Below are 21,348 nucleotides of genomic sequence, written 5' to 3' on the forward strand. Positions count from 1 at the left end.
ATCTACATATTTATACCAAAGGAGTTTATGAACAAGACCTGTCAGTATATTTTAACACCTTTCCAAAACGTCAGCTTTCATCAGGTATAAACACAACATGTTTAATTTATTAGTTTGGTTTAATATAAAAAGTTGACAATCACATGTCACCATAACTATTGATAAGGTAAATAAGGACTACAGGAAAATGTCAGAAAGTTATTAAAATATTTCGCAGCTTCCTGAATCAAATTGGATTTATTGGCTTTTCTCTGTCAATAAGTGCATCACATATTTTTATCCATATGGCTATTTTTGAAGTGATGTGTCCAACAGTGAAGCTTACAGACAGACTATATATCATGGAGAATTTGAATTCTACTTTGAATTTTTGGGGCGGGGGAAAGGACTTTGTTAATGTTAAAAAACCATCCAAACAAATACAAACACACAAATTTGCTTCACCTATACTTAAACATATGACAAATTTCTTTTTCTAAAATATACTAAGCCTCATAAAAGTTAAAATATAAGGCACAAGAAACTTTGAATACAACTCTGAAGTTGAGCGAAACAATACATTTGTTTCCACTTTCCACAGGAGGTGCTTGATTCAATGCCCTCAAGAAAATTGCTACTATCAAAGGTCCACCTTCTTTGTCAGAAGAACAACCTATTCTCACTTCTTTCTAGATATTTCCCCCACAAGTGTAACAGAGGGCAGCACAGCCTCATTCCAAGAATTTCATCCCCCCTATCAGTACACAGCCAAACATTTCATCAGTGAGTCACTCTAGCCAGACTGCAACAGCTTGCTCTATATGGGAAAAAAAACCACCCTTATTTATCTGAATGCAAGGACAAATTCCATTATATGGCTTAGCTCAAACATCTCTGCCCAAGCCAAATTCAGGCCAAATGACAGCCAGAGGCACAGCAGAGTTTAAAGGCGGGGGGTCCAGAGAATGGGTGTTCACTGACAGCTCTTCTTGCTGGAAGATGCTTTTCTTTTCATCAGCAAGTCCCACTCTACATCTCAGCATTAGATATGGAGAAGAATGTTACTATTATACAACCAAACTCACATTAGGATTTGATATTGTGGACATCAAGAATGTGGGCATTTGAGCAACATGGTGTAGTGGAAGTTGTCCCTGCCCACAGCAAAGGATGTTGGAACTAGATGACCTTGAAGGGCCTTTGCAAACCAAACCATTCTATTCTATGATATTTCAGACCACAGAAGTACATATCCTGGTTTCCTGTATGTGAAACAGGGTACCAGAAGGGGAATGGAAATTTCCACTAGGCCCAGATTTTCCACAAAGGAAGAAAAGACTTCAAAATGTAGTCTTGCTCCAAAAGGATACATTTAATTACACCAGGACAGGTAGCATCTTGGAGTTCTTCCACTATTGTGTCTGCAGTGTACATGAATAGAGTTTTTATTGCAGAACATATTTGGCCCAGTTCTTAGACCAAACATCCTCACTTCAACATGGTTCAGAGCTGTCTGAAACACCAGCCTTTCACCCAGACCCTCATGTCTGTTTGGTGCATGCCTAAAATGGAGTTTCCAGTTCACTTTCCTCAAAAAGCAATTCTATTCAGGCCCGCATGCAGCATGTGAGGAAAACTGGGGGATTCACTTCAAAATCACAGTACTGTCAAACCAAATACCACCACTGTACTAGAAGCTTCAGTTATGACAACGTTTAAAACATACAAATGGCTTGCAAACTGGTCCTGTATTATAAGAGAAGGGAACTCAGCAGTTCAGACCTTAGCAACAGAGTACTTCTTAGGTACAAAATTAAATGTAAAAACTTTAAACATTTGCCCCAGAAAGAGAAGCAGAAAAAGCAAAGGGAAAATGAGGATGGAGAGGAGCAAATTTTCCTTATGCTCATTCTAAAATGCACGCATTTTAAACCAAGAACTCTACAGGGCACAAGTGCTGAACCACCAATCTGCATTGCTGAATGCTGCACATGCAGCTCATGAATGGAAAAAGGGGACCTTAATAACACGTTTGAAACTGACTCCAAGAATGGGTCAGGAGAAAGATGCAGCCCAGGTGCCTTCAACTGAAATAAAGATCTAACAGGAGGACAACATGACAGAAGGCAAGAAAAAGACAAAAGGAGCACTAAGGGCTTAAAAAGGCTGGAAAAGCAATTCAGGTTAGCAACCCCTAACTTAATCCTGACCTTTCTGTAACTTTTTACCTTGATTTAGTTGACTGAACTAACTTTGTGGGAAGCTTACACAACTGAACCAGAGAGTCTGATTTCTCCTGAAGACTGGTTGGAAAGAAGAGAGAATCACATGGTCACATGGGGGTATTAATAACATTGAATTGAGAAACAATACAAAACAGTCATTAGAAATCAAACATTTTCTTCTGACAAAAAAAAATCCTAGCACTACAGTTAAGACCCTGTCTTAGCATTATTAGTTTTACTCCCAACCACAATTATTCTAAATAAACACTTCTTCTTCTTTAAAGATGCTAAAAATTATAACAGAAACATATCATATGAAAACCTGAAGTTTCAAAGAAATTACTAACGGAACAATCCATAATATTGAAACTTACTTGCATTTCTTTAAACAAATACAAATAATCACAAGAAAAACATTAACATAGCAACTTGGTTACTTGCAAAGTTCTATTTAGTTAATACTCATTATTACAGTGCCAAAGAACTGTAGTCATGTGTGAGAAACCCCTTTGTGCAAGGCACTCCACAAATAGGAATCCCTGTGGCAAAATATCTGCAGTTACACGTCCCAAAATACCACCCATCACTATGGAAAGTTACTGTTCAGATTTTGAAACAAGAGTATTGTCTTTGATACTAATGCAATTATTTTCTCTCAAATCAAATATGAAATACCACTTTTTTCCTGGTTGGTGATACAACCTAGCAAAGGTTACAGCTCGATTTAATAAAGGCTCAAATCTTCTACTCATGAATCAGTGAAAAGGAAGGTGTTAACTTCATAATGCAGAAGCATTTTCTAACTAAGGCCCAAGCCAAGACCCACCAGACACAATACATGCCTTTTCTTTAACTTGCCTCATTTGAGAACTCTCATTTGAGTCTTTAGTGAACAGGTACAAAGCCTGCAATTGCAATTCAGTGATTTCCACGCTGACCAGGAGGGTAAGTTGGCAAACACTACCCTTATTCATTCCAGTCTTAACTTCTCAGAAAATAAAAAAAACAAACTAAAGACACGTTGGGAAGTTGTTGGGATTCAGAAAGCAAGGACAAATGCCACTCAATGGGAAACATGCAGAGCCCACACACAGTCCTCAATTTCTTTCTCTTTACATGCCAGGCACCAAATATTTAGTTAGCAAAACCTTTTTTTCTTTACACCCATCAGAAATGTTACTGCAGCAGGAAAAATTATTCTGTTCTACAGCTGATCCCAGAGGCCACCTGCTATATTCCTTTTTACTATCTGTTCCTTATATTTCTACTCTAATTTTCATTGATCACCTCTTTTAGGAGTGAAATCTCCATAGGATTCATTAAATATTGGAAAAGGCCTATTTTCCTAGCACTGACACCCTAAAGGCAGTTTATAAAAAGCAAATGAAAAGTAAGGGAGGTGCTGTATTTGATCCACTTATTATAAATGAATACAAGTATTAAATTGTCAAATGTACAAGTTTAGATCCTCTAGCCTTTACAGGGATTTCCTCCCTAACTGAAAGAACAGCAAGTTTAAATTGATTTTGTAGCCAAGAACCACTTTTTGTTGTGGTTTCTACAACAGCTTTAAGGGAAGCTGACTGTACTTAGGAAGGAACTACTAAATGATTGCAGAATACAAATAAAAAGTTACCAAACAAAAGAACAGAGATATTCACACTTTTTCCATATGCTTCACACAGTAAAAATCATTACTAGGAGGAGGGAAAATCTCTCTAATACACTTTCAGTTGCATTTTTTTTTACTTTATAGTCCTTCCTCACTCAGTCTTAAGCCAGAAATAAGACAACATGTCCACTGCTATAAAAGCTCATCTCTTTTTCCTTTGTGCTAGCCAGTTTTTCTGAACCATAAAGTTTCTTCTGTGTATATTACTGGTATGTTAAAAAGAACCAGCTTAGAGCACAAAATAGGAAGGTTTTATCTGAGAAAACAGGATAACATTGTGTAGTTTGATTTTTAAATACCATTTTTTAAATGCCTGCAGCTAGAAAATATTAGTCATATTTAATACTTTTCAGGACAAATTAAAGTCTACCTACACAAGGGAACAGCACTCTATCCAACACTGAGGACATCTGCCTAAATATGTACTCTGTTCTTGAGTTAGAGTCTGGGGGAGAGGTGGCAAGGAAAATTTACAATTTCCATTAAATTCAACCAATGTTTGTAAGAAAAAAAAGGTAAAATTAATTGATTAAATTATTTTTCTAAAGAATGCCTGGCATTACTAAATTCATACTAACACATAAGCTTTTCATAAAGACTTCTTAAAGTATTATAGTCAATTCCTTGAGAAAAAAGCCAGAAATGGAATTTATTAGAACTGTATCTCTACTGCACTAAATTTCAGTATTCCACTTTTGGAAATACAAGAACATAAAAATAAAACCATGCTAAACATGATACCTGGTAAATTTGATTTCTTGTAAAACACACAAAAGTTAACACATACATCACTAAAGCAGTGCTATGGAAAGAATCAGAAGGAGCAAACACATCCATCACTGTTTCTTTATTTCTCTATTAACAAATCTAGAATACATTTGTACTTACAAGAATTTTCAACTGGCATAGAAAATTTTTTACTATGCCAACAGCATTATCATAAATTTATAGTCTGTCTCCTGATATTTTATGGCAAAGGTTTTCAGCAAAAAACAAGGTAACTAAAATATTATTTGTACTAGTAGAATATAATGAATGCTATTATTTGTAATGTTTGACAACTGTTTGACAACCAGACATACCATGTATTGTTATGCAAAGAGATTTTTTTTACACTCTAATATTAGGCTATGATGCAATCAGAATTTCAGCAAGCATTTAATATGTAAGGATCATATAAAATTTTCCCCTTGAATTCTGATTGAGAAAATATCAAGATAAAGCACAAACCTCTTGAAGTTGGGTAGAAATCGTTACTTTTAACAGCAGTGCTTATATTTCAAGTTTCTCTTCATGAAAGCAACAAAAGCAAGCAGGCAAAAAAAAAAACCAAAACATTAACCACTCCTTTGCCAAACTAATTTTTGACATGGGACAGTTAATCAGTCATAAATAAAAAGTTCACTATTTACCAGATGGCAACTTCACCATAAAGGGAAGCTATTTTTGACCATGGCAATTAGTCTTCTCATGTTTCAAACACTAAATTCTATTTTCACATTAATTTTTAAAACTATGTGGCTTTAACTTAAAATAAACTGTACATCAAAAGAATGGAAAATAAACAGCCAGGAACACAATTTGACGAATTGGATTTATTTAGTTTATTTAGCTAAACAGGGTCCATTGGATCTCTTTAATAGGCTGACAGTTGCACTGGGCTGGTTAATAAAACATTCAACACAGTATCTTCAGCCAATATAGAAATGCAAATCCCACCAGAAATATTTTATTCATGAAACAGTAATTTCAGTTACTACCAAAGCAAAAAAAAAAAAAAAAAAAAAAAAAGAAAGAAAGAAAAAAAAGAAACTGGGAGGAAAATGTGGGGGGGGGAGAAGCCGAAGGCACTTGCTTTGCAAACAAACAGCGCCACCCAGTGTCACTCCATGGACAAACACACCGGGACACCTGGAAAAGGTTGGAATTGATCCTTCCCGAGCCAAACCCAACCTTCACTCCATTTTTTATGCTGTCAGTAGCACACGTCTCTCCCTATTTTGCAGTGAAATGCAAACTAGCTTCGCTCTAGCTGGGGAAAATAAAACCAAACCAATAACATGTTAAGGATCTTTAGAGTGCAGTTCTAGTTCGAAAAGCAAATACATTCAAAAGGTGGGGGGTTTTGCTCGGCTTGTTTGATATTTTTCTCATAATCTTTAAGTTTCTAACTCATGATAGAACTCAAATCAAACTGCTACTTAAGTGAGTACAGGTGAGTGATACAATGAAGTGAGAGTGAGATACACTCTGTTCTGCTCCATTCACCACCACGCCCCACACCAATGTTCCAGCTGCAGAACCTTTATTACTGCTGCTATCAAAGGCAGGACAGTGACAGTAGCTTCTTTTTGCATGGCAGGTAGGGGAGTTATCACTGGAGTAAAATAAGAAATCAACGAGAAAGTGGGAAACTATAAAGCCTTTCTCCTTCTGCCCCCCACCAAAACAGCATTGACCTTCTGTATATGAAGTCACTTTACTCAGCAGCTGGCTAGAAGCAATTCTGAGTGGGTATGGCTTCTTCCACTCTCTGCTAGAAACAACAGCAAACATACTTAATTCTACTACTTTGAGAAGTAGAAGTTTTAACAGAAGAACAAACTACTTGGTAAATAGAGAAATTATAGTTCTGTACCTGGGAAAGGCTGGCATCCAGACATGTCTACAAACTGCCAGCATGTTTATTGAAAACAGGAGAGGTGATGTCATGCTGAATTTCTATTAGATGCCTTAAAACATATTTTACAGAAGGATTTAATTCTGTCACAGACCACTTTTCAGCTTAATTTAGTAAGAAACATTGTGTGTGTGAAGGGAGAAAGGAAAGAGGCATGAATGCTTACAGTGGCCTGTATGAGTCAATACACCTTTCATTCACAGCCCCCAGCCAGACACAAGATTATCAGACTCACCAAATCACTTTCTGCAAACACCTTTATTTGTAATCACTCAGCCAAGTCTAGAGCTCCACAAACTGGTTTTTCTTAAAATCATGTGCATCAGCTCCACCACAACTTGCTGAAGGACCAACAAAGAGCATACCACAAAACTCACCAGTCTTAGCCCTCTGTGTTAACAGATGAGCCAGATCTCTGGAGACAGACACAAAATTCCTATGAGTATCAAGGGGAAGTTGGTTGAGAGAAGAATCTAGTTAAGGAATTAGTTTTATTGACATTAAAAATTTGCTGCTTGGCTGCCCTTACCCAGCACGTTATCCCTTCACACACTGTGTTACGACATGCATAACACACTTATTGGTCAAACATGGGAGGACTATTTGTAAGCAATATCTACAGAATTACAAAGCCCAGGAGGTAAGGTGTGTTTCACTAGTCTGGTCTCAGGAAATCTCAGTTAAGATGATCATAACCTTTTAGGTTAATTACACATAAAGCATGTTAACTCCCATCTTTCACACTTTCCTCTAAGGAAAAAGCATCTCATCACTAGTAAATTCCATCATTAAATAAATTTCCTTCCTTCTCTATACTTGCATACAAAACTATAAAAAAAATGCAGTTTAGGCATTGAATGTTACTAAAACAAAAAGAGGAAAAAGAGAACATTCTTCCCTGTATTACTTTTTCCCCATTTAAAAAAGCAGTATCATGAATAAAGTAATTGCAAAATGTCAAATGCCTCCAGCTTCTTCCCCCAAAAACACACCAAGGTGGTAACACAAGTGAAAACAAGTGAAGACAATGTGCAATTTGCCTCTACAGAAAAGAAGTTGGCTGAATGCTCAACTGCAGCCAGGCAGACATATATCACATCAGAAGGTATTAGAAAAAGGAACAGAGGAAAAGAAAACCAGTGCCTCTGTAAGGAGTAGTTTGTGTACAGTGTGGAGGACTGATTACTTGTCTCAAGAAAGTGATGGTATCTATAAAAACAGTAGAGTGAAGGAACTTTTGTTCACAACATGCTTTTTCAAAATTAGTTTGTCAAAGTACACAGTCAGATAATTCGACCCCTTTCTTCTGAAAGTTAATCAGTTCAACCTTGTGCGCCTTAAAACAAATCTTCCACAGCCCTGTTCCAAAGAGCTGTACTACTCACATAGTGAAAACTGATCTGAGTTCAGAGTTTCAAATTTGTCAACAAGATCAAGCGTCACCACAGGCACGTCAACCTGCCCAGGCAGGGTGCTCGTGCATACATGACATGTTCACATGGTGAGCTCCCTGTTTTTAATAACATTGTTACATGTTATTAAATTAATAACACTGTTACATGTTACACGAAGATGCACACACACCAGTCCCACACACGGTTTATGATTTGTAACTACAAAGCAATAAAGCTCTGCTTTATAAACCAAAATAATCCAGCAGCCACAGCTGAGCCTCTAAAGCTTTAGTTCAAAGCAGAGAGCTAGGGAAGACTCTGGTCATAAAGATATAGGCCACTAACTTGTCCTTTGACAAATGTTGTTCATTATGCTCCCAGTATTTGTCTGGATAGGTGACTGAATCTGAAATAAGAGTAGCAGTATTTGCTACTACTAGCCAGAACATAACAGACACAGCTCTAGCAGTTGTCCAGGTGAGCTTCTGGACTCAGGTGGTACTTGAGCATCATACAGGAATAGATAACTTTATCAAATGAAATTCCATGGCTTATCTCCTCAAATGTTTTTAAAGCTTAACAGCAGTTGACATTTTAACAATGATCTTAAACAGAACCTGCAGGAGGTATGAAATGTGAATATATATCTTCACTACTGACTGAACTGAAGCTGTTGTTAAATGTTTAAATGTTTAGTCAAGTTTTATAAAATGTATCTGTCTACTTAATTTCTCCTCCCCCTTTTTCTTTTTTTGCTTTTAAAGGTTATTCTGAAAGTCAGAATAATCAAGATCAGTACCAATTCTGAGAATTTAAAAGGAATGAGCACTGTCCCTTGGACTGATAGCAAATGCTACCTGCTAAATCTACCTCTGTGCTGCTAACAGAACAGGAACAGTTCCTATGCTGCTTCTTTTATTTGATGGTTATTTCTTCTTGTTGAATATACTCACCTCATTTTCAACTGATTATGTAGTATTTGTTTTCGTAATAGGAATATTTCTCTGTATAATGTGGTTTTACTGGATTTTTATATTTCCTCATCTATTTGAATGCCTTACACTTCAGCTGTAAGCTTTTCAGGAGAACGCCTGCCTTTGCTTTTTTCTGTTTTATGTGTCCTGACACTGAGCCAGTACATGGAACGCCTGGAATGGATATAAATGCTAGCAGATAACCATACATTTGCTAAGTTTATATAGTCCCATTTTCACATGGACTGGGATAGACTTAGGTCAAAGTTATGTTTATAAAATATGGAAGCCTTTTACCAGAGAATATCTCCACTGTTTAAAGATCACTGGCTGCTTTCAGGTGACAATTAACAAAAAAATGGTTAATTTGAAAAAATAATCACACCTATAGTCCAGGAGCTTAAAAGACCTTTTCTTTTTTTTCATTCAGAACTTACTTCATGCAAGCAGGCACCATGGACATTCTACATCTGAAAGAGTCAGAAAAAAGTATTTACAAGCTTAGACCACACAATAGTGAGTTAGTAGACGGAGGAAAAAGACCCGCTTGTAGGAAGACTGTTTCAAGTTCCAGGAACTCTTTAGCAGGTGGTGCTAAGACCTGAATCAACCAGGAAAGCACAAGTATGTGTTCTGCAACTCCGCTTGGGGCCACCAGATAGAGCCATCACCACGTACCACGGGCTGTGCAGCCCGGCGAGCGCGGCAGGGCAGGAGCCCTGGACCCCCGCAGGTCCGGGAATGCCGCTTTCCTGATCCATGGGGACCAAAACCCCGCTGTAAAAATGAGGTGCTGGTATATGCTATTGAAAAGGAGATAACAAAACCAAGATTTACATCTGCAAGTTAAAAACAGATCCGTTCTATTTATCAGTTTTACTCTGTTCTGATATGTTTACCACAAGCCTGAAACTTGGCCTTTTAAGATGTATATAGGTGTTTTGCAAAGAAGTGTGACTTTATGCTTGCCCTACTCTTGTATTTCTCCCCAGGCATCTGCTCCTCTCATTGAAGACTGCAGAGCACAGGGGTGAGTAGCAGGAAGCACTGCTGCCTGAAGTCGAGGTGCAATGCTCACTCTGTTGATTTTCCCCATCCATATTCACAGTGCTGTGCTTTCTGAGTACTTTAAAAGGCAAAATTGAGCTATTCTTTTTTTCATTATCACTGTTCCTCTTGAAGAGGGAGGATCAAGATAGTGCAATGTGGCTTTTTCTCCTTGGATATGATTTATTGCAATTAGTGGGTTACAACCACTCATGTGTAATACAGTGCACAGTGTTGACGTCATTGGCTTCACACACACCCCAGGACTGCAGAGCACTGACAGCTAACTGCAGGCATCTCTCAAAACAACAAGGATTAGCAATGACAGGAAATAAATCTCCTATTTGCAACTTGTTCCTATTCGATTACAAAGTTAGAGATAAATACCTCGTGTTTGGAGTAACTTTTTTAAGTACAGCTTAAACCTGTATTTTTCAGAATATACTTCAGCATAGTAAATTGTATAGAAAAAAATCCCTATAAATTCATAAAGATGTCACAGCACATAATAAATAATTTAAAGTGATAGCATTTTGTCATTATTATACATACTGCTTAAGATAAAATAAACTCACCATTTAGATATTAAACATCATAAATAAACCTTAATGTTGTCCATCCTGCAAGTAAAGAGTGGGCAGTCCACACACCTCAGGTTTCCTTCTCCTAACTTTTAAACATGTTGTTATGCTGCTGTTTTCCATAAAAGCTTGGGTGAGGGCAAATTTGCAAGATGCTATAAGGCATAAAAATAACCACAAGGTCAAAATTCATGTTTATTACGATGAATATAAAAGAAAAGTACCAGTGCCAGTTCTGCATTCACTTTATGTTTGAACTTAATGAAAAAGACTGTATATTGAAGAATATAATTTTTGAAATTCATTTAAAATGAAACACATATTTCAAGATGATTGAGAAATGTCTTCTGCTCTGCTTACATGCTAATTCACATGGGAAGAAAGGTCAATCCAAATACAGCAGTATCCACCTGAGATTCCAACTCCATTTATAAAGAACACTTAGCTTTGCAAGCTCACATCTGTGTGCCTTTTAGAAGAGCCAAGAACTTTGACCAGTAAACCTGTAAGCTGATCATAACCCAAAATTGCCAGTATTATTTCTAGTCATCTAGAAATGTGAATAATTTTATAGGTACTTAGATCTGCTTTTTCTATAGGTCTGCTAGGGCTCTTACATAAACTCAGTATGCTTCGCTTACAGTCAAACAGGTCACAACTCATTCAGGACAATATTCAGGCAGAACACTCAAAAGCACTTCCATTTCAGTAAATATTTTAAGTTTCTACCTTTGGGAGCCCTGCAGCTTATACAGTAAAAATAGTATTTCCTTTCCTTCCTCCTCTTTCCTCTTTGAACTCACAACTGAATCATTTTGTTATTTAGTTTCCAACAAGTTGCTATGTGTCTGGATAATAATCCAAAAAGATTCTTAAATCCTCACATACAAACTCAGAAAAATGTTAGTATTTAAAAATGGAACTCTGTAGGGCATATAAGGCATTGTAGGGCATTGTGACAACACTATTTGCTATATAAGTGAGATTTTTTTTCAAGCGTAGTTGCTGTTTTCTTACAGTACTTTGCTCCATCCTTCACATCACTTTTTCTCCTTGATCTTCTGCTGAAGATCTTTGGGTTTGGGGCTGTTTACCCATTATTACTATCTGCTTCTTCCCCTTTCTTGTGTTGCTTTGTTTCTTCACTGTGAGAACACTCTTGCATTCATGTAACTCCCAGTGCTATGATGCATTTCCTCACACTCATTTCTTCTCTTCCACACCGTGTCCAGTTCTGAACTCTCCCATTCGCTACTGCCTGGAAATATGGAAGTACGAATTCCACCATATGCCAGCTTACAGAAATAGGCCAGCATCAAATATATGCTGACAGTAAATTCTCCCACATCTGAGAAGATAAAACAGCATCACTATTGGTCCAGAAGCTGCTCTCTCTGGGAAGCCACTGTTCAGCCATATGCAATTCCTACAGTGGAACAGCACTCCCAAAATTCGGACACAAGTCTTCTTATTCTAACATTCTTCAAACTTTACAAACTGCAAACATCTTCTAGCTAGTACATTTTTGTGCAACTCCTCAACTTGGCAGAAGCACAGAGGAATGACAGTCAGCTGGATTTCTTGGCTGCAGGTATAAACATTGATTCCCCACCCCCTGAAGGATTAAACTGCTGCCAGCAACCTGAGGAAATTCACAGCTCTCTAGTAAATGGAAAATACTGCCACCAGTTATTTCTTTCTCCCTACCCTGGAGGAACTGAGCTGCTGCCAATTAACATAGCTTTTTCCTACGCTTTGCAATCCCTTTGAACTTTTTCAGGATTTTACAGGAAACAGTTTTGTCTCTATGTAAATCTATTCAGTGCAAATCCCCGTCACAAAAAAGGACTGATAACTGTGGCAGAAGCCCCTAGACAAGGGAATCTTGTTAGTTTGCATCCATTACTCAAAAAATGTAGTACTTATAACCAATTTGTACAAAGGCCAAGAAGACTCTAAGTGCAATGGAAAAGAAAACACAGTGAGTAACAAATGAAGTGCACGAGAGAAGCTACATTCAAAAATTCCACGAATTGGAGATTATATGCTTTTCATGTTACTGCCCACATTACTACAAGCTGTCATTCCTTGAGAAACAGGATTAAAAGCTGACTACTTTGCATACATCACGAACACTCACAATGTTTAATGGCAGAGAAAAAACTGAGACCCAAGGCAAGGGGCAGAAGGCTAGAAACTGGAATATTGGTTATGGGATTGCTACAAAAAGAAAAGCTTCTCTCCCCCAGTTTGTTCTTCATCTGTCCACATATACAGCAAGATACTAACAGAACTCATCTCTCATACTAGTCAAAAATACCTCTCATTTGCCCAAATAACTGCATTACTTTAGTTTAAAAATTCTCATAAATGCCTTCTTTATGTAACATGTTAAAAACTCACGAAATCAGCTTCAAGTTTTCCCATTTCTTGTTTGTAGCTTCTCATTCGACTGCTGTACATCCCTCGGCTTTGAGGTGGGATCTCTCGAACTTCAAGTTCCATCTGCTCAAGCTAACAAGTAAAAACAAAGAGCAGACATGTAAATCAAAAGGTTAATTAAAGCAAGAGTGAATTTACCCAAGTTTTCCCCAAATACTAAGAAATATTCCTTCTTTATAAAGAAAAATGCTGTTTATTCTGTAACATATAAAGAATTTATCAAAATCTTTACACAGCCTTAAGCCAACAAACAAGTGACAAAATTAATATTATTGACACTTAGAAGGAATAATTCTAGTCAAACAGTTCTGGATTTCAATTTCAAATGTGATGAATACATTTTATTACAAGAAAATAGTAAAACTGAGGATAAATAATTCCTGCATAGTTCAGAAGAAAGCCTACCTCCATCTAGCTGTGCAGTTTTGGAAAGCCTTGGCTGAAAAATATATTTTATTTATTTATACACACACACATATATATGTAGATGTATATATATAAATGTTTAAAGTTTTATTTACCACCAGTCTCTATGTTTAATAAACTAATCCTTTTTGCTTTAAATACTGCTAACTCAGCAGAATTTCACAAAGCTTGGTTTCCTAAATCTACATCCCAAATCTGTATGTAAGTATATTATATAGCTGAATTTCAGGGTTTAATGACAATACTATTCAAGTTGTACACAGTTGAATGTATCCAAACATCAAAGAGAGAATATATCCTTTAAAAGCTGCTTCTATTTATTCTTGCCATGTAGAATACTAAGGGGCCTGAAACACAACAATATGGCAGAGAGGTACAGAAAATCAAAAGAAGTTATAAACCAGGGCTGCTAATTACCTGCCCATTGGGTCATGAAGCCTCCTCTATATGGTGTTGTCTCTTGAAGAATTCTATTTTGCACAGCTGCAGAATCCCCTACCTGCCTTTTAAAATCTCTCCAAGTTACTTAAAAAAACATAAAAGAAGACCTCTCCTTGGTTGCTGTATTTACTCACCTCCTACTGATCTTGGTTGAGCAATAAGGCATAGGAACAGAAATGCTTTTCAATCAGGGTCCTAAACTGGTTACAGATCTTCACAAGGGACTGCTGGAGTTTATTCCTATGTAATCACTTGCTTACACTTTGAAACTTCATTCTCATATTGTAAGAAAAGCATCTGAATTTAATCAATGGAATTGCCAGATACTTAAAAGTCATTCTGTCTGACCTATTCTGATTATACAAAATGATATTCAATAGTAAACTCTAAAGCAGACTTGAATTAAATGGTCACTAGTGAATTGAAACTCACAAAGCAATTTCTAATTCTACCCAGCTCTTTGGCTCAGGCTTAACTTTCCAAAGGGGTAAATTAAACCAATAGCTGGAATTAATATCTTATTTCTTATCAAGTTCATCACAATATATTTGATCTCAAATGCTCTAGAAACATAGAAAACATTTCTCTCATATATATATATAAAAATTATATGTGAAAGGTCAGAATATTGTAATGAAGTCCAATTCTTACTTATTAGATAAAAATGAAAACATCTCCCAGTGAATACAGAATTTGCATAAACGATCAGACCACAGTCCATGAAATCCAAAATGTTAATTCTAAAGTGTCAGTATTAGTGAGTGTAAGGTCCAAGGAACAACGATGAAACACATATCTTTCAGCTGACCAATATTTAACACCTTGGTTTTCATCATGAGATTAAATGAGTACATATTTCTCATACACAAGCAAGAACAGAGCTAAAATCTACTTTAAGCAAACAAAACATCCTGGCACTTAAATCTCAAAATGTGTAGAAGCTCAAGTTTTCTTCAGAAAACCTACAAGCTCAAACTTCTGTTACTGCCTACGTTCAAAGCTGACACATGCTGGTTTTGGATGAGGTAGAGTTAATTTTCTTCACAATAGCTGGTATGGGGCCGTGTTTTGGATTTGTGCTGAAAACAGCGATAATAACACAGAGATGTTTTCATTATTGCTGAGCAGGGCGTACACAGAGCCAAGGCCTTTTCTGCTTCTCGTACTTCCACACCAGCCAGGAGGCTGGGGGTGCACAAGGAGCTGGGGGGACACAGCCAGGACAGGTGACCCCAACTGACCACAGGGATATTCCAGACCACACGGTATCATGCTCAGCATGTAAAGCTGGGGTAAGAAGAAAGAAGGGGGATGTTCAGAGTGATGGCATTTGTCTTCCCAAGTAACCCTTACACGTGAAGGGGTCTGGCTTTCCTGAGGATGGCAAAATGCCTGCCCACAGGAAAGAGTAAAGGAATTCCTTGTTTTGCTTTGCTTGTCCTGCAACTTTGCTTTCCCTGTTTTAAAGTGTCTTTATCTCAACCCACAAGGTCTCTCGCTTTTACTCTCCCAGTTCTCTCCCCAATCCCAAGGGTGGACAGGGAAGGGCAGGAGGAGTGTGAGTGTCTCTGTGGTGCTGAGTTGGTGGCTGGGGTTGAACCACAACACCACTGTGGTGAAGCTGAGCATTTTGGCACCCAACTCTCAACCAAATTCATAAACTGCATCCTCAAGGCTCCTCTGGAGATTTACCAGGTAGGCTTGCTCCTAACAGCACCCAGCACTGAATACAGAATAAAGCAGAGTAGCCCCTGGTATTTCCATTCAAAAATAAAACAAAGTACTGTAGTGTAGCTGATGTGCTCCACTGAGACCCCAAAATAAGTGTCCCCCTCCCACAGGCACTTTTCCATATGAAATTGCTCTGAACAGCTGCTAGCATTTTATGGAACTTGTAAGCTTTGCTATTTTATTGTGATTCTAAAGTGCTGGAACTAAAATAGAGATTTAATTTTTTTTTTTTTTTGAAGTGTCTAATAAGAATAATCTAGTATTTGCAAAGCTAAATTTACGGGCATTATTAAAAAGGCAAATGTCTAGATAAGAATAACCAACCAACAACAATTTAGTGGTGTCTTTCATTAAACATAAAGGCAAATAACACAGAGAGAGTTTTTTCCTCTTAAAAGCAGAATTTCACTCAAAAATGCTCATTCCAGCTCTTCTAGCACATGCTAGATCTTATGCTCAAGGTTAGCACAACATTCACCTTTCTTAAAAACCTGGTAATAACAACATTCAGATGCTCCACAATGGATGTAGAATGACAGACTTTCTCTACAGAGATCTCTCATTCCACAGCTCTGGCTTGAAAAGGCACTCTGGGAGGCTGAAAGTTTTTGTGTCAGTTCTGCACATAGATCAAATCAGTTACACCAGTGATTTTACCCAAACAAAGCAGACAGTGTTTTAAACAATCACTGGTTAGCGAATGTAAACAAATTATCTCTACAATAATATTTATAATATATGAGAGTGTTATTTCCTAGCCAAATAGGAAATAAAACAAAATCAGCTAATCTCAGCTTTGACTACTCTAGACAATGAAGCAAACCAGTGAATGAAAACTATCAGTAGCAAGGAATTAGGTTTATTTTGATTTTCTGCTGTAGCCTTTAGTTTAAAAGGGGATCATCTTAATCAGCTCTGGTTTTAGCAGGTTTGTTCAAATTGATTTCTAAACCCAAGCCTTGACATTAATCACAAACATGTTAGATAATTGCTTAAAGACAATAACTGAATCTAAATATCTACAACAAAAGCATGAAAGAAAAGACAGTATATTAAATGAAGATGCTAATTAGGATAAAATTACAGATACAGGATTTATTTTTTAATCTTGTAATAAATACAAATTTAGATGATCTTTTTCTGACATAAGGAGAGAAGTAAGGAGCCAATAACTCAATTTCCGCTCCTTCCAATCTACTTTGAGTAGAAATCCAAATCTGAATGACCACCCACGCTATAGCTTCCCTGTACTGCTCTGCTTTTTTGCCATGTCAAATTGTAGTGAAAAGGAGACAAAAAACATTTCTAGATTTCTACTTTCTTTCAGCTGTATGAACATGAAAGTGCCCAAAGGCCTTAATGTATCTTCAGAACATCATGAGGCGGGACAGTAATTTTGCCATGTTTGCCACTGAAAATACCAAATCAGAGAGGTTAGGTGCCTTGTCATCCTCACAGGGTAGAATTGCAGAGAGTCATCCCAAGACCCAGCTTTCCTGGATGCTATTTCCATACTATGGTCTGCAAGACTAATTCTGATTTTGAACCAAAAACACCAGGTATGCCAACAAGCCGTTGACCTGAAAAAGAGAGGCCTCTTTCTACCTTTGCCACTTCAAAAATTAATTTCAATGCTATTTAGTTAATAACCAAATCATTGATTCGTGTTCTTTCCATTATAAGAACGTCTAGGGTAGAAAAACTTATTTCTTTCCCTATCCTAACACTCAGATTATATTTCTGACATTAGGTAGACCAAACTCATTTGCAAGCAATAGACAAAAGCAACTTTAGGGAAGGAACTATTGGCCATGTGGGAAGAAGTCAATCTCAACTGTCACCAACACCTTGGCTCAGTTACTCCACATCTATAAAACTTTATTCTCCATCCAAATAGAAGAGATGACAGGCTGTAATGGGAACAAAAGAAATTTTAAAAAAGTCACAGTTGCTTAAAACGTGTTGCTCATCTCATATTGCTCTCTCCTGTCAGTGTGAACCACTAACTAATGCTTGGTTAACACACTTCTGGGATCAGTGACCCACCCTACCATGGCCCCCTCGTCCTCACCTTCATGCCTCACTTACTAAAAGAGAAAAAAAATTTATTGCTCTAGAAGACGTTCTGACAGAGTAAATCAAGTAGATTCTTGGGTCTTACAAACAAAAAACAAAGTCATGGTGTGTAAATATTTCACTCAGTCCCGAAAGTAAAAGACCTAATCCGCAACTCAAAGCCTGTAACTTTCCATGGACTTACAGCAATTGGGCAAACCTTGCATCGCTGAACCCAAGATTAAAAATGGATATACTCTTACTGGGTATTTCATATTCTCAAATAAGAACTATTTCAAGAATATTATTTTGTTTTCTAATATATTATTGTTAAGTATTTTTAGGGCATGAATGTTAAATGTTACCATTTAGTGATCCTGTTATTTTTGCTAGGAATTTGCAGTTAACATATGAAAAGCCAGAACATACCAGTTCCCTTGCTTCTTCAAGCTGTTTCTCAACATTTGCAACCATCTGCTTCTTCTCATCTGAAATAGAATGGTGAAAATACCAATATAATTGTGCTCTTGCCATGAAAGAAAAATACACCATTTCAAAAGTTTATACGGATCAGCTAAAACTGACTCAAGAGATTTATTCTGTGTGACATTATCACACATGGGGATACCCACATTAGTAATTTTAAAAAAAAGGAGACTGGAGAATCCTGGAAATCTTCTGCTCTGTTATGCAGCATTTGCTAGTTAGGAAAGCACTTCCAGCTGCTCCAGGTGTAGGAGTTATGCCTCAGCTGGCACTTGCTGGGTGTGCACAAATGCATGAGAAGGCACATACATACATTAAATGGAAAAAATTACAGTTTAAGAACAAAGGCTAACCTATTTATTTCCAAAATATGAGATGCACAAAGCCAGGCATCTCACTTAAAATTAATCCAGGTACTGAAGAAAAATTAGGTTTCTACTCCCCTGCTCCTATGCTGGGTCTGTAACTGTTTCATTTGCTTTAACAGAAACAAAATAAAATGCCACAGGAACTACAAGAAAACCACTGTCTTCTGGTAGCAGTAAAAATGCAAAGTAGTAAAAAAATATGAACATTCTTAAAAATTAAAATCAGTTTTAAGTGATCATCATCTGCCAGGTTGCCTAACAGGTCCATGTCCCAGCTGTAGAGACTGACTTCTGACCTGCCTCCAACCATCCATTCACAGGCAGAGAATCCAACAGGAACTGAGGACTGAAATTCAGTGTCACATTATCACAAACACTCCGACTCCTTGACCAAGACTTGGTTTGTTACAGCATGAAAGGGGACTTTCTGAGAAATATTCAGACACTGGATAATAAAAAGTCCCCACATTGCTTAATTACTGTGGCATTAATTAATGGGGTATTCAGGGGTTTCAGTACTACCATTGGCACTGCCTTTTGCCCCTCTCATGGCCGTATCTTCCATCCTTCAGACAGTAAATCCACCCATTGTCTCAATGAAGTTAACACAGCTCTGAACATACAACGCTTTATAACACTGTTCGAAACTAAGAGTATCATGAGTCATCCGTGCTGGTGGTTTGCCTGATGAAGCAGATAAAAAGTGAATTGCACAAAAGTGTCTCCGGTCACAGCTCCTCAGAGATCATGATGGGTAAGTCTACACTGGCACAAGACTTTATCATGTATCTTAAAACGTCAGCTTTCTTTTTTAGTCTGAATTCCTTTGTTTCTCTTCCACATGATCTTTTTGTATCCTGGAACTGACACATTAAAGACCAGAAGGGACTATCTGATGATCTCCTTTGATCCTCTGCATGCCACAAGACACTGAATTTCAAGAGGGGACCACTTTATTAATTACATATAATTTAGCTTGTCACAGGCTGAAATGCCTATCCATCTATCTTTTCCTTTACCTAGCATTCCCTACACTCTTGTTTAAGGAAACATGAACATCACAATCTGTCCTTCCTCAGTTACACACGCTGGAGCTCTGCCAGCAGAGAGGATCAGGTTCAGGATCATCTCTCTTGCAAATCTGGAATTCATGCTGCCATGTCTGGTGGATTCCACTACAGCAGAAGCTGCAGGAAATATTTTTTGTGTAGCACTTTTAGATTTCTGCTAGCAATATATTTCTTTAATTCCCCACCAACTTCTCATGATGGCACCCAAGCCAGAAAATTTAGTGATTTATCTTCTTAAAATAACTAAACCCAAGAGAAAAGAGAATCTGCCACCTTTCCCCCCCACCACATTTCCCTTCTCCTACACAGCATCCCAAAACACCTCTGTTCTTTCCTTCATTTAGAAGCTGGCAAGACAACTGTGGACAAAAATAAACACAGTGGAAGATACAAAATACACAACGTTGTTTTATTGAAGCTGAAATAAAATTTTAAAATATAGCAGCAGAAAATAAATGTACTATAGCAATTTCAGTATTTCCCTGAGTTGGATTACAGTTTCCACAGACATTTAGTACCCTGAAATTTAGGGATATAGACTTGGAGTTTCTTGGAAGGCATTTCATGCTGTGCAAATTCTTGTGATTACAAGAACTATGTAGCACTCCACTGGCCAGTAAGATCTTACCTACTCACAGAGAAATTGAGCTACAGACCTTTGGGAGGGAAAACACAGTACACAGGGAGATCTGGCTGAAAGTGCTCCCATAAAATTGGGGGGCAGAGTGGAGGTATTGAAATGACATCCAATGGTTTAGTTAATTAAACTTTAACCCAACTCCAGATTTTAACATCAACCCAGATTTACCAACACATAATCACCCAGCTGGTGAGCAGAGCAGCTGCTGGGAGTGAGGTCTAGTGATGACAACAGGCCTTTGTTGTTCCTTCAAATACAGATGTATGAGAGGCACATGACAACATCCCAGCACGGCAGCTTTGGAGAAGTATCTTCACAGACTCCCAGGAAAGCAGCTGCCGACCCTCTAGGGCACACAATACCATGCAGTCCACTGAATGGTTTTCAAAGCATTTACTTTCAACTTTAATTTTACTTCCATGGTTAAGTGAAGGAAAGAACTTATTTCACAGTCAGAATCCCCAGAGGAAGGAGGGTACAAAATTCACAGGATGACTTGCTCAGAGGTTGAAAATGAGATGCAAGGGAGTTACTCTGAGTAAAAGAAGCTTGCCACTAATCTAGTGGATCAGGACAAACAAGTTACTATCCAATTAAGGATCCTCATATTACCAACTGTATTAGTCCACCGTGACTTAGTATTCAACATGCCAACTTGATTATTTCTTTAATACACTTCCATCACATGAAATGGAGACATTTTTTTAATAACTTTTTTGTCTTGATTCAGAACTGAAATATCCTTTCAAGAAAAAAACAATGCTCCATCAAATATATCTAAATTTAATTGTTTTCTCCACATTGCTAGACAGAGTGCCCTAAAGATAATATTGTAGGTAGCTTGTATAATTCAACAGGTCAAATTGACAAACTATGGATAAATATAAAGATTGGAAACAAAAGTGTGTTTTTCCTCTGTGTAGGACTGCAAACAAAAATCTGTTCTGTGTTTCTACACAAGGTTGTATCACTTTCTTAAAAGAAACAAGCTTTCACTACATTTTCCTCAGTTCTTTCAGCTTTGCCTTGGTATTAGTCATGCTTTTTGTACCCTAAAATACAGCAGTTACAGAAAGGTGAGAATCTGCCTACAAAGGCAGAAAGTTAACTCAGCACTGGTTTGATCTGACAGCCAAT

The 21,348-nt window shown here is 37.4% G+C and overlaps 1 protein-coding gene across 4 annotated transcripts in view; it reads right to left on the reverse strand.

Moving 5' to 3' along the window:
- Positions 1 to 21,348, reverse strand: part of VTI1A (vesicle transport through interaction with t-SNAREs 1A) — a 272,706-nt gene that overhangs the window by 247,762 nt on the left and 3,596 nt on the right. For all 4 annotated transcript variants that reach the window (XM_050305758.1, XM_050305761.1, XM_050305757.1 and 1 more), the window contains exons 2-3: positions 18,077 to 18,135; positions 12,956 to 13,066 (exon numbers count right to left, since the gene is read on the reverse strand). In XM_050305758.1, coding sequence (XP_050161715.1) covers positions 12,956 to 13,066; positions 18,077 to 18,135 — 170 coding nt within the window. The remainder of the gene's footprint in view (positions 1 to 12,955; positions 13,067 to 18,076; positions 18,136 to 21,348) is intronic.

This window comes from Myiozetetes cayanensis, unplaced genomic scaffold (genome assembly GCF_022539395.1).
Source record: "Myiozetetes cayanensis isolate MyiCay16 unplaced genomic scaffold, myiCay2020 scf10, whole genome shotgun sequence".
NCBI classification, from domain to species: domain Eukaryota; kingdom Metazoa; phylum Chordata; class Aves; order Passeriformes; family Tyrannidae; genus Myiozetetes; species Myiozetetes cayanensis.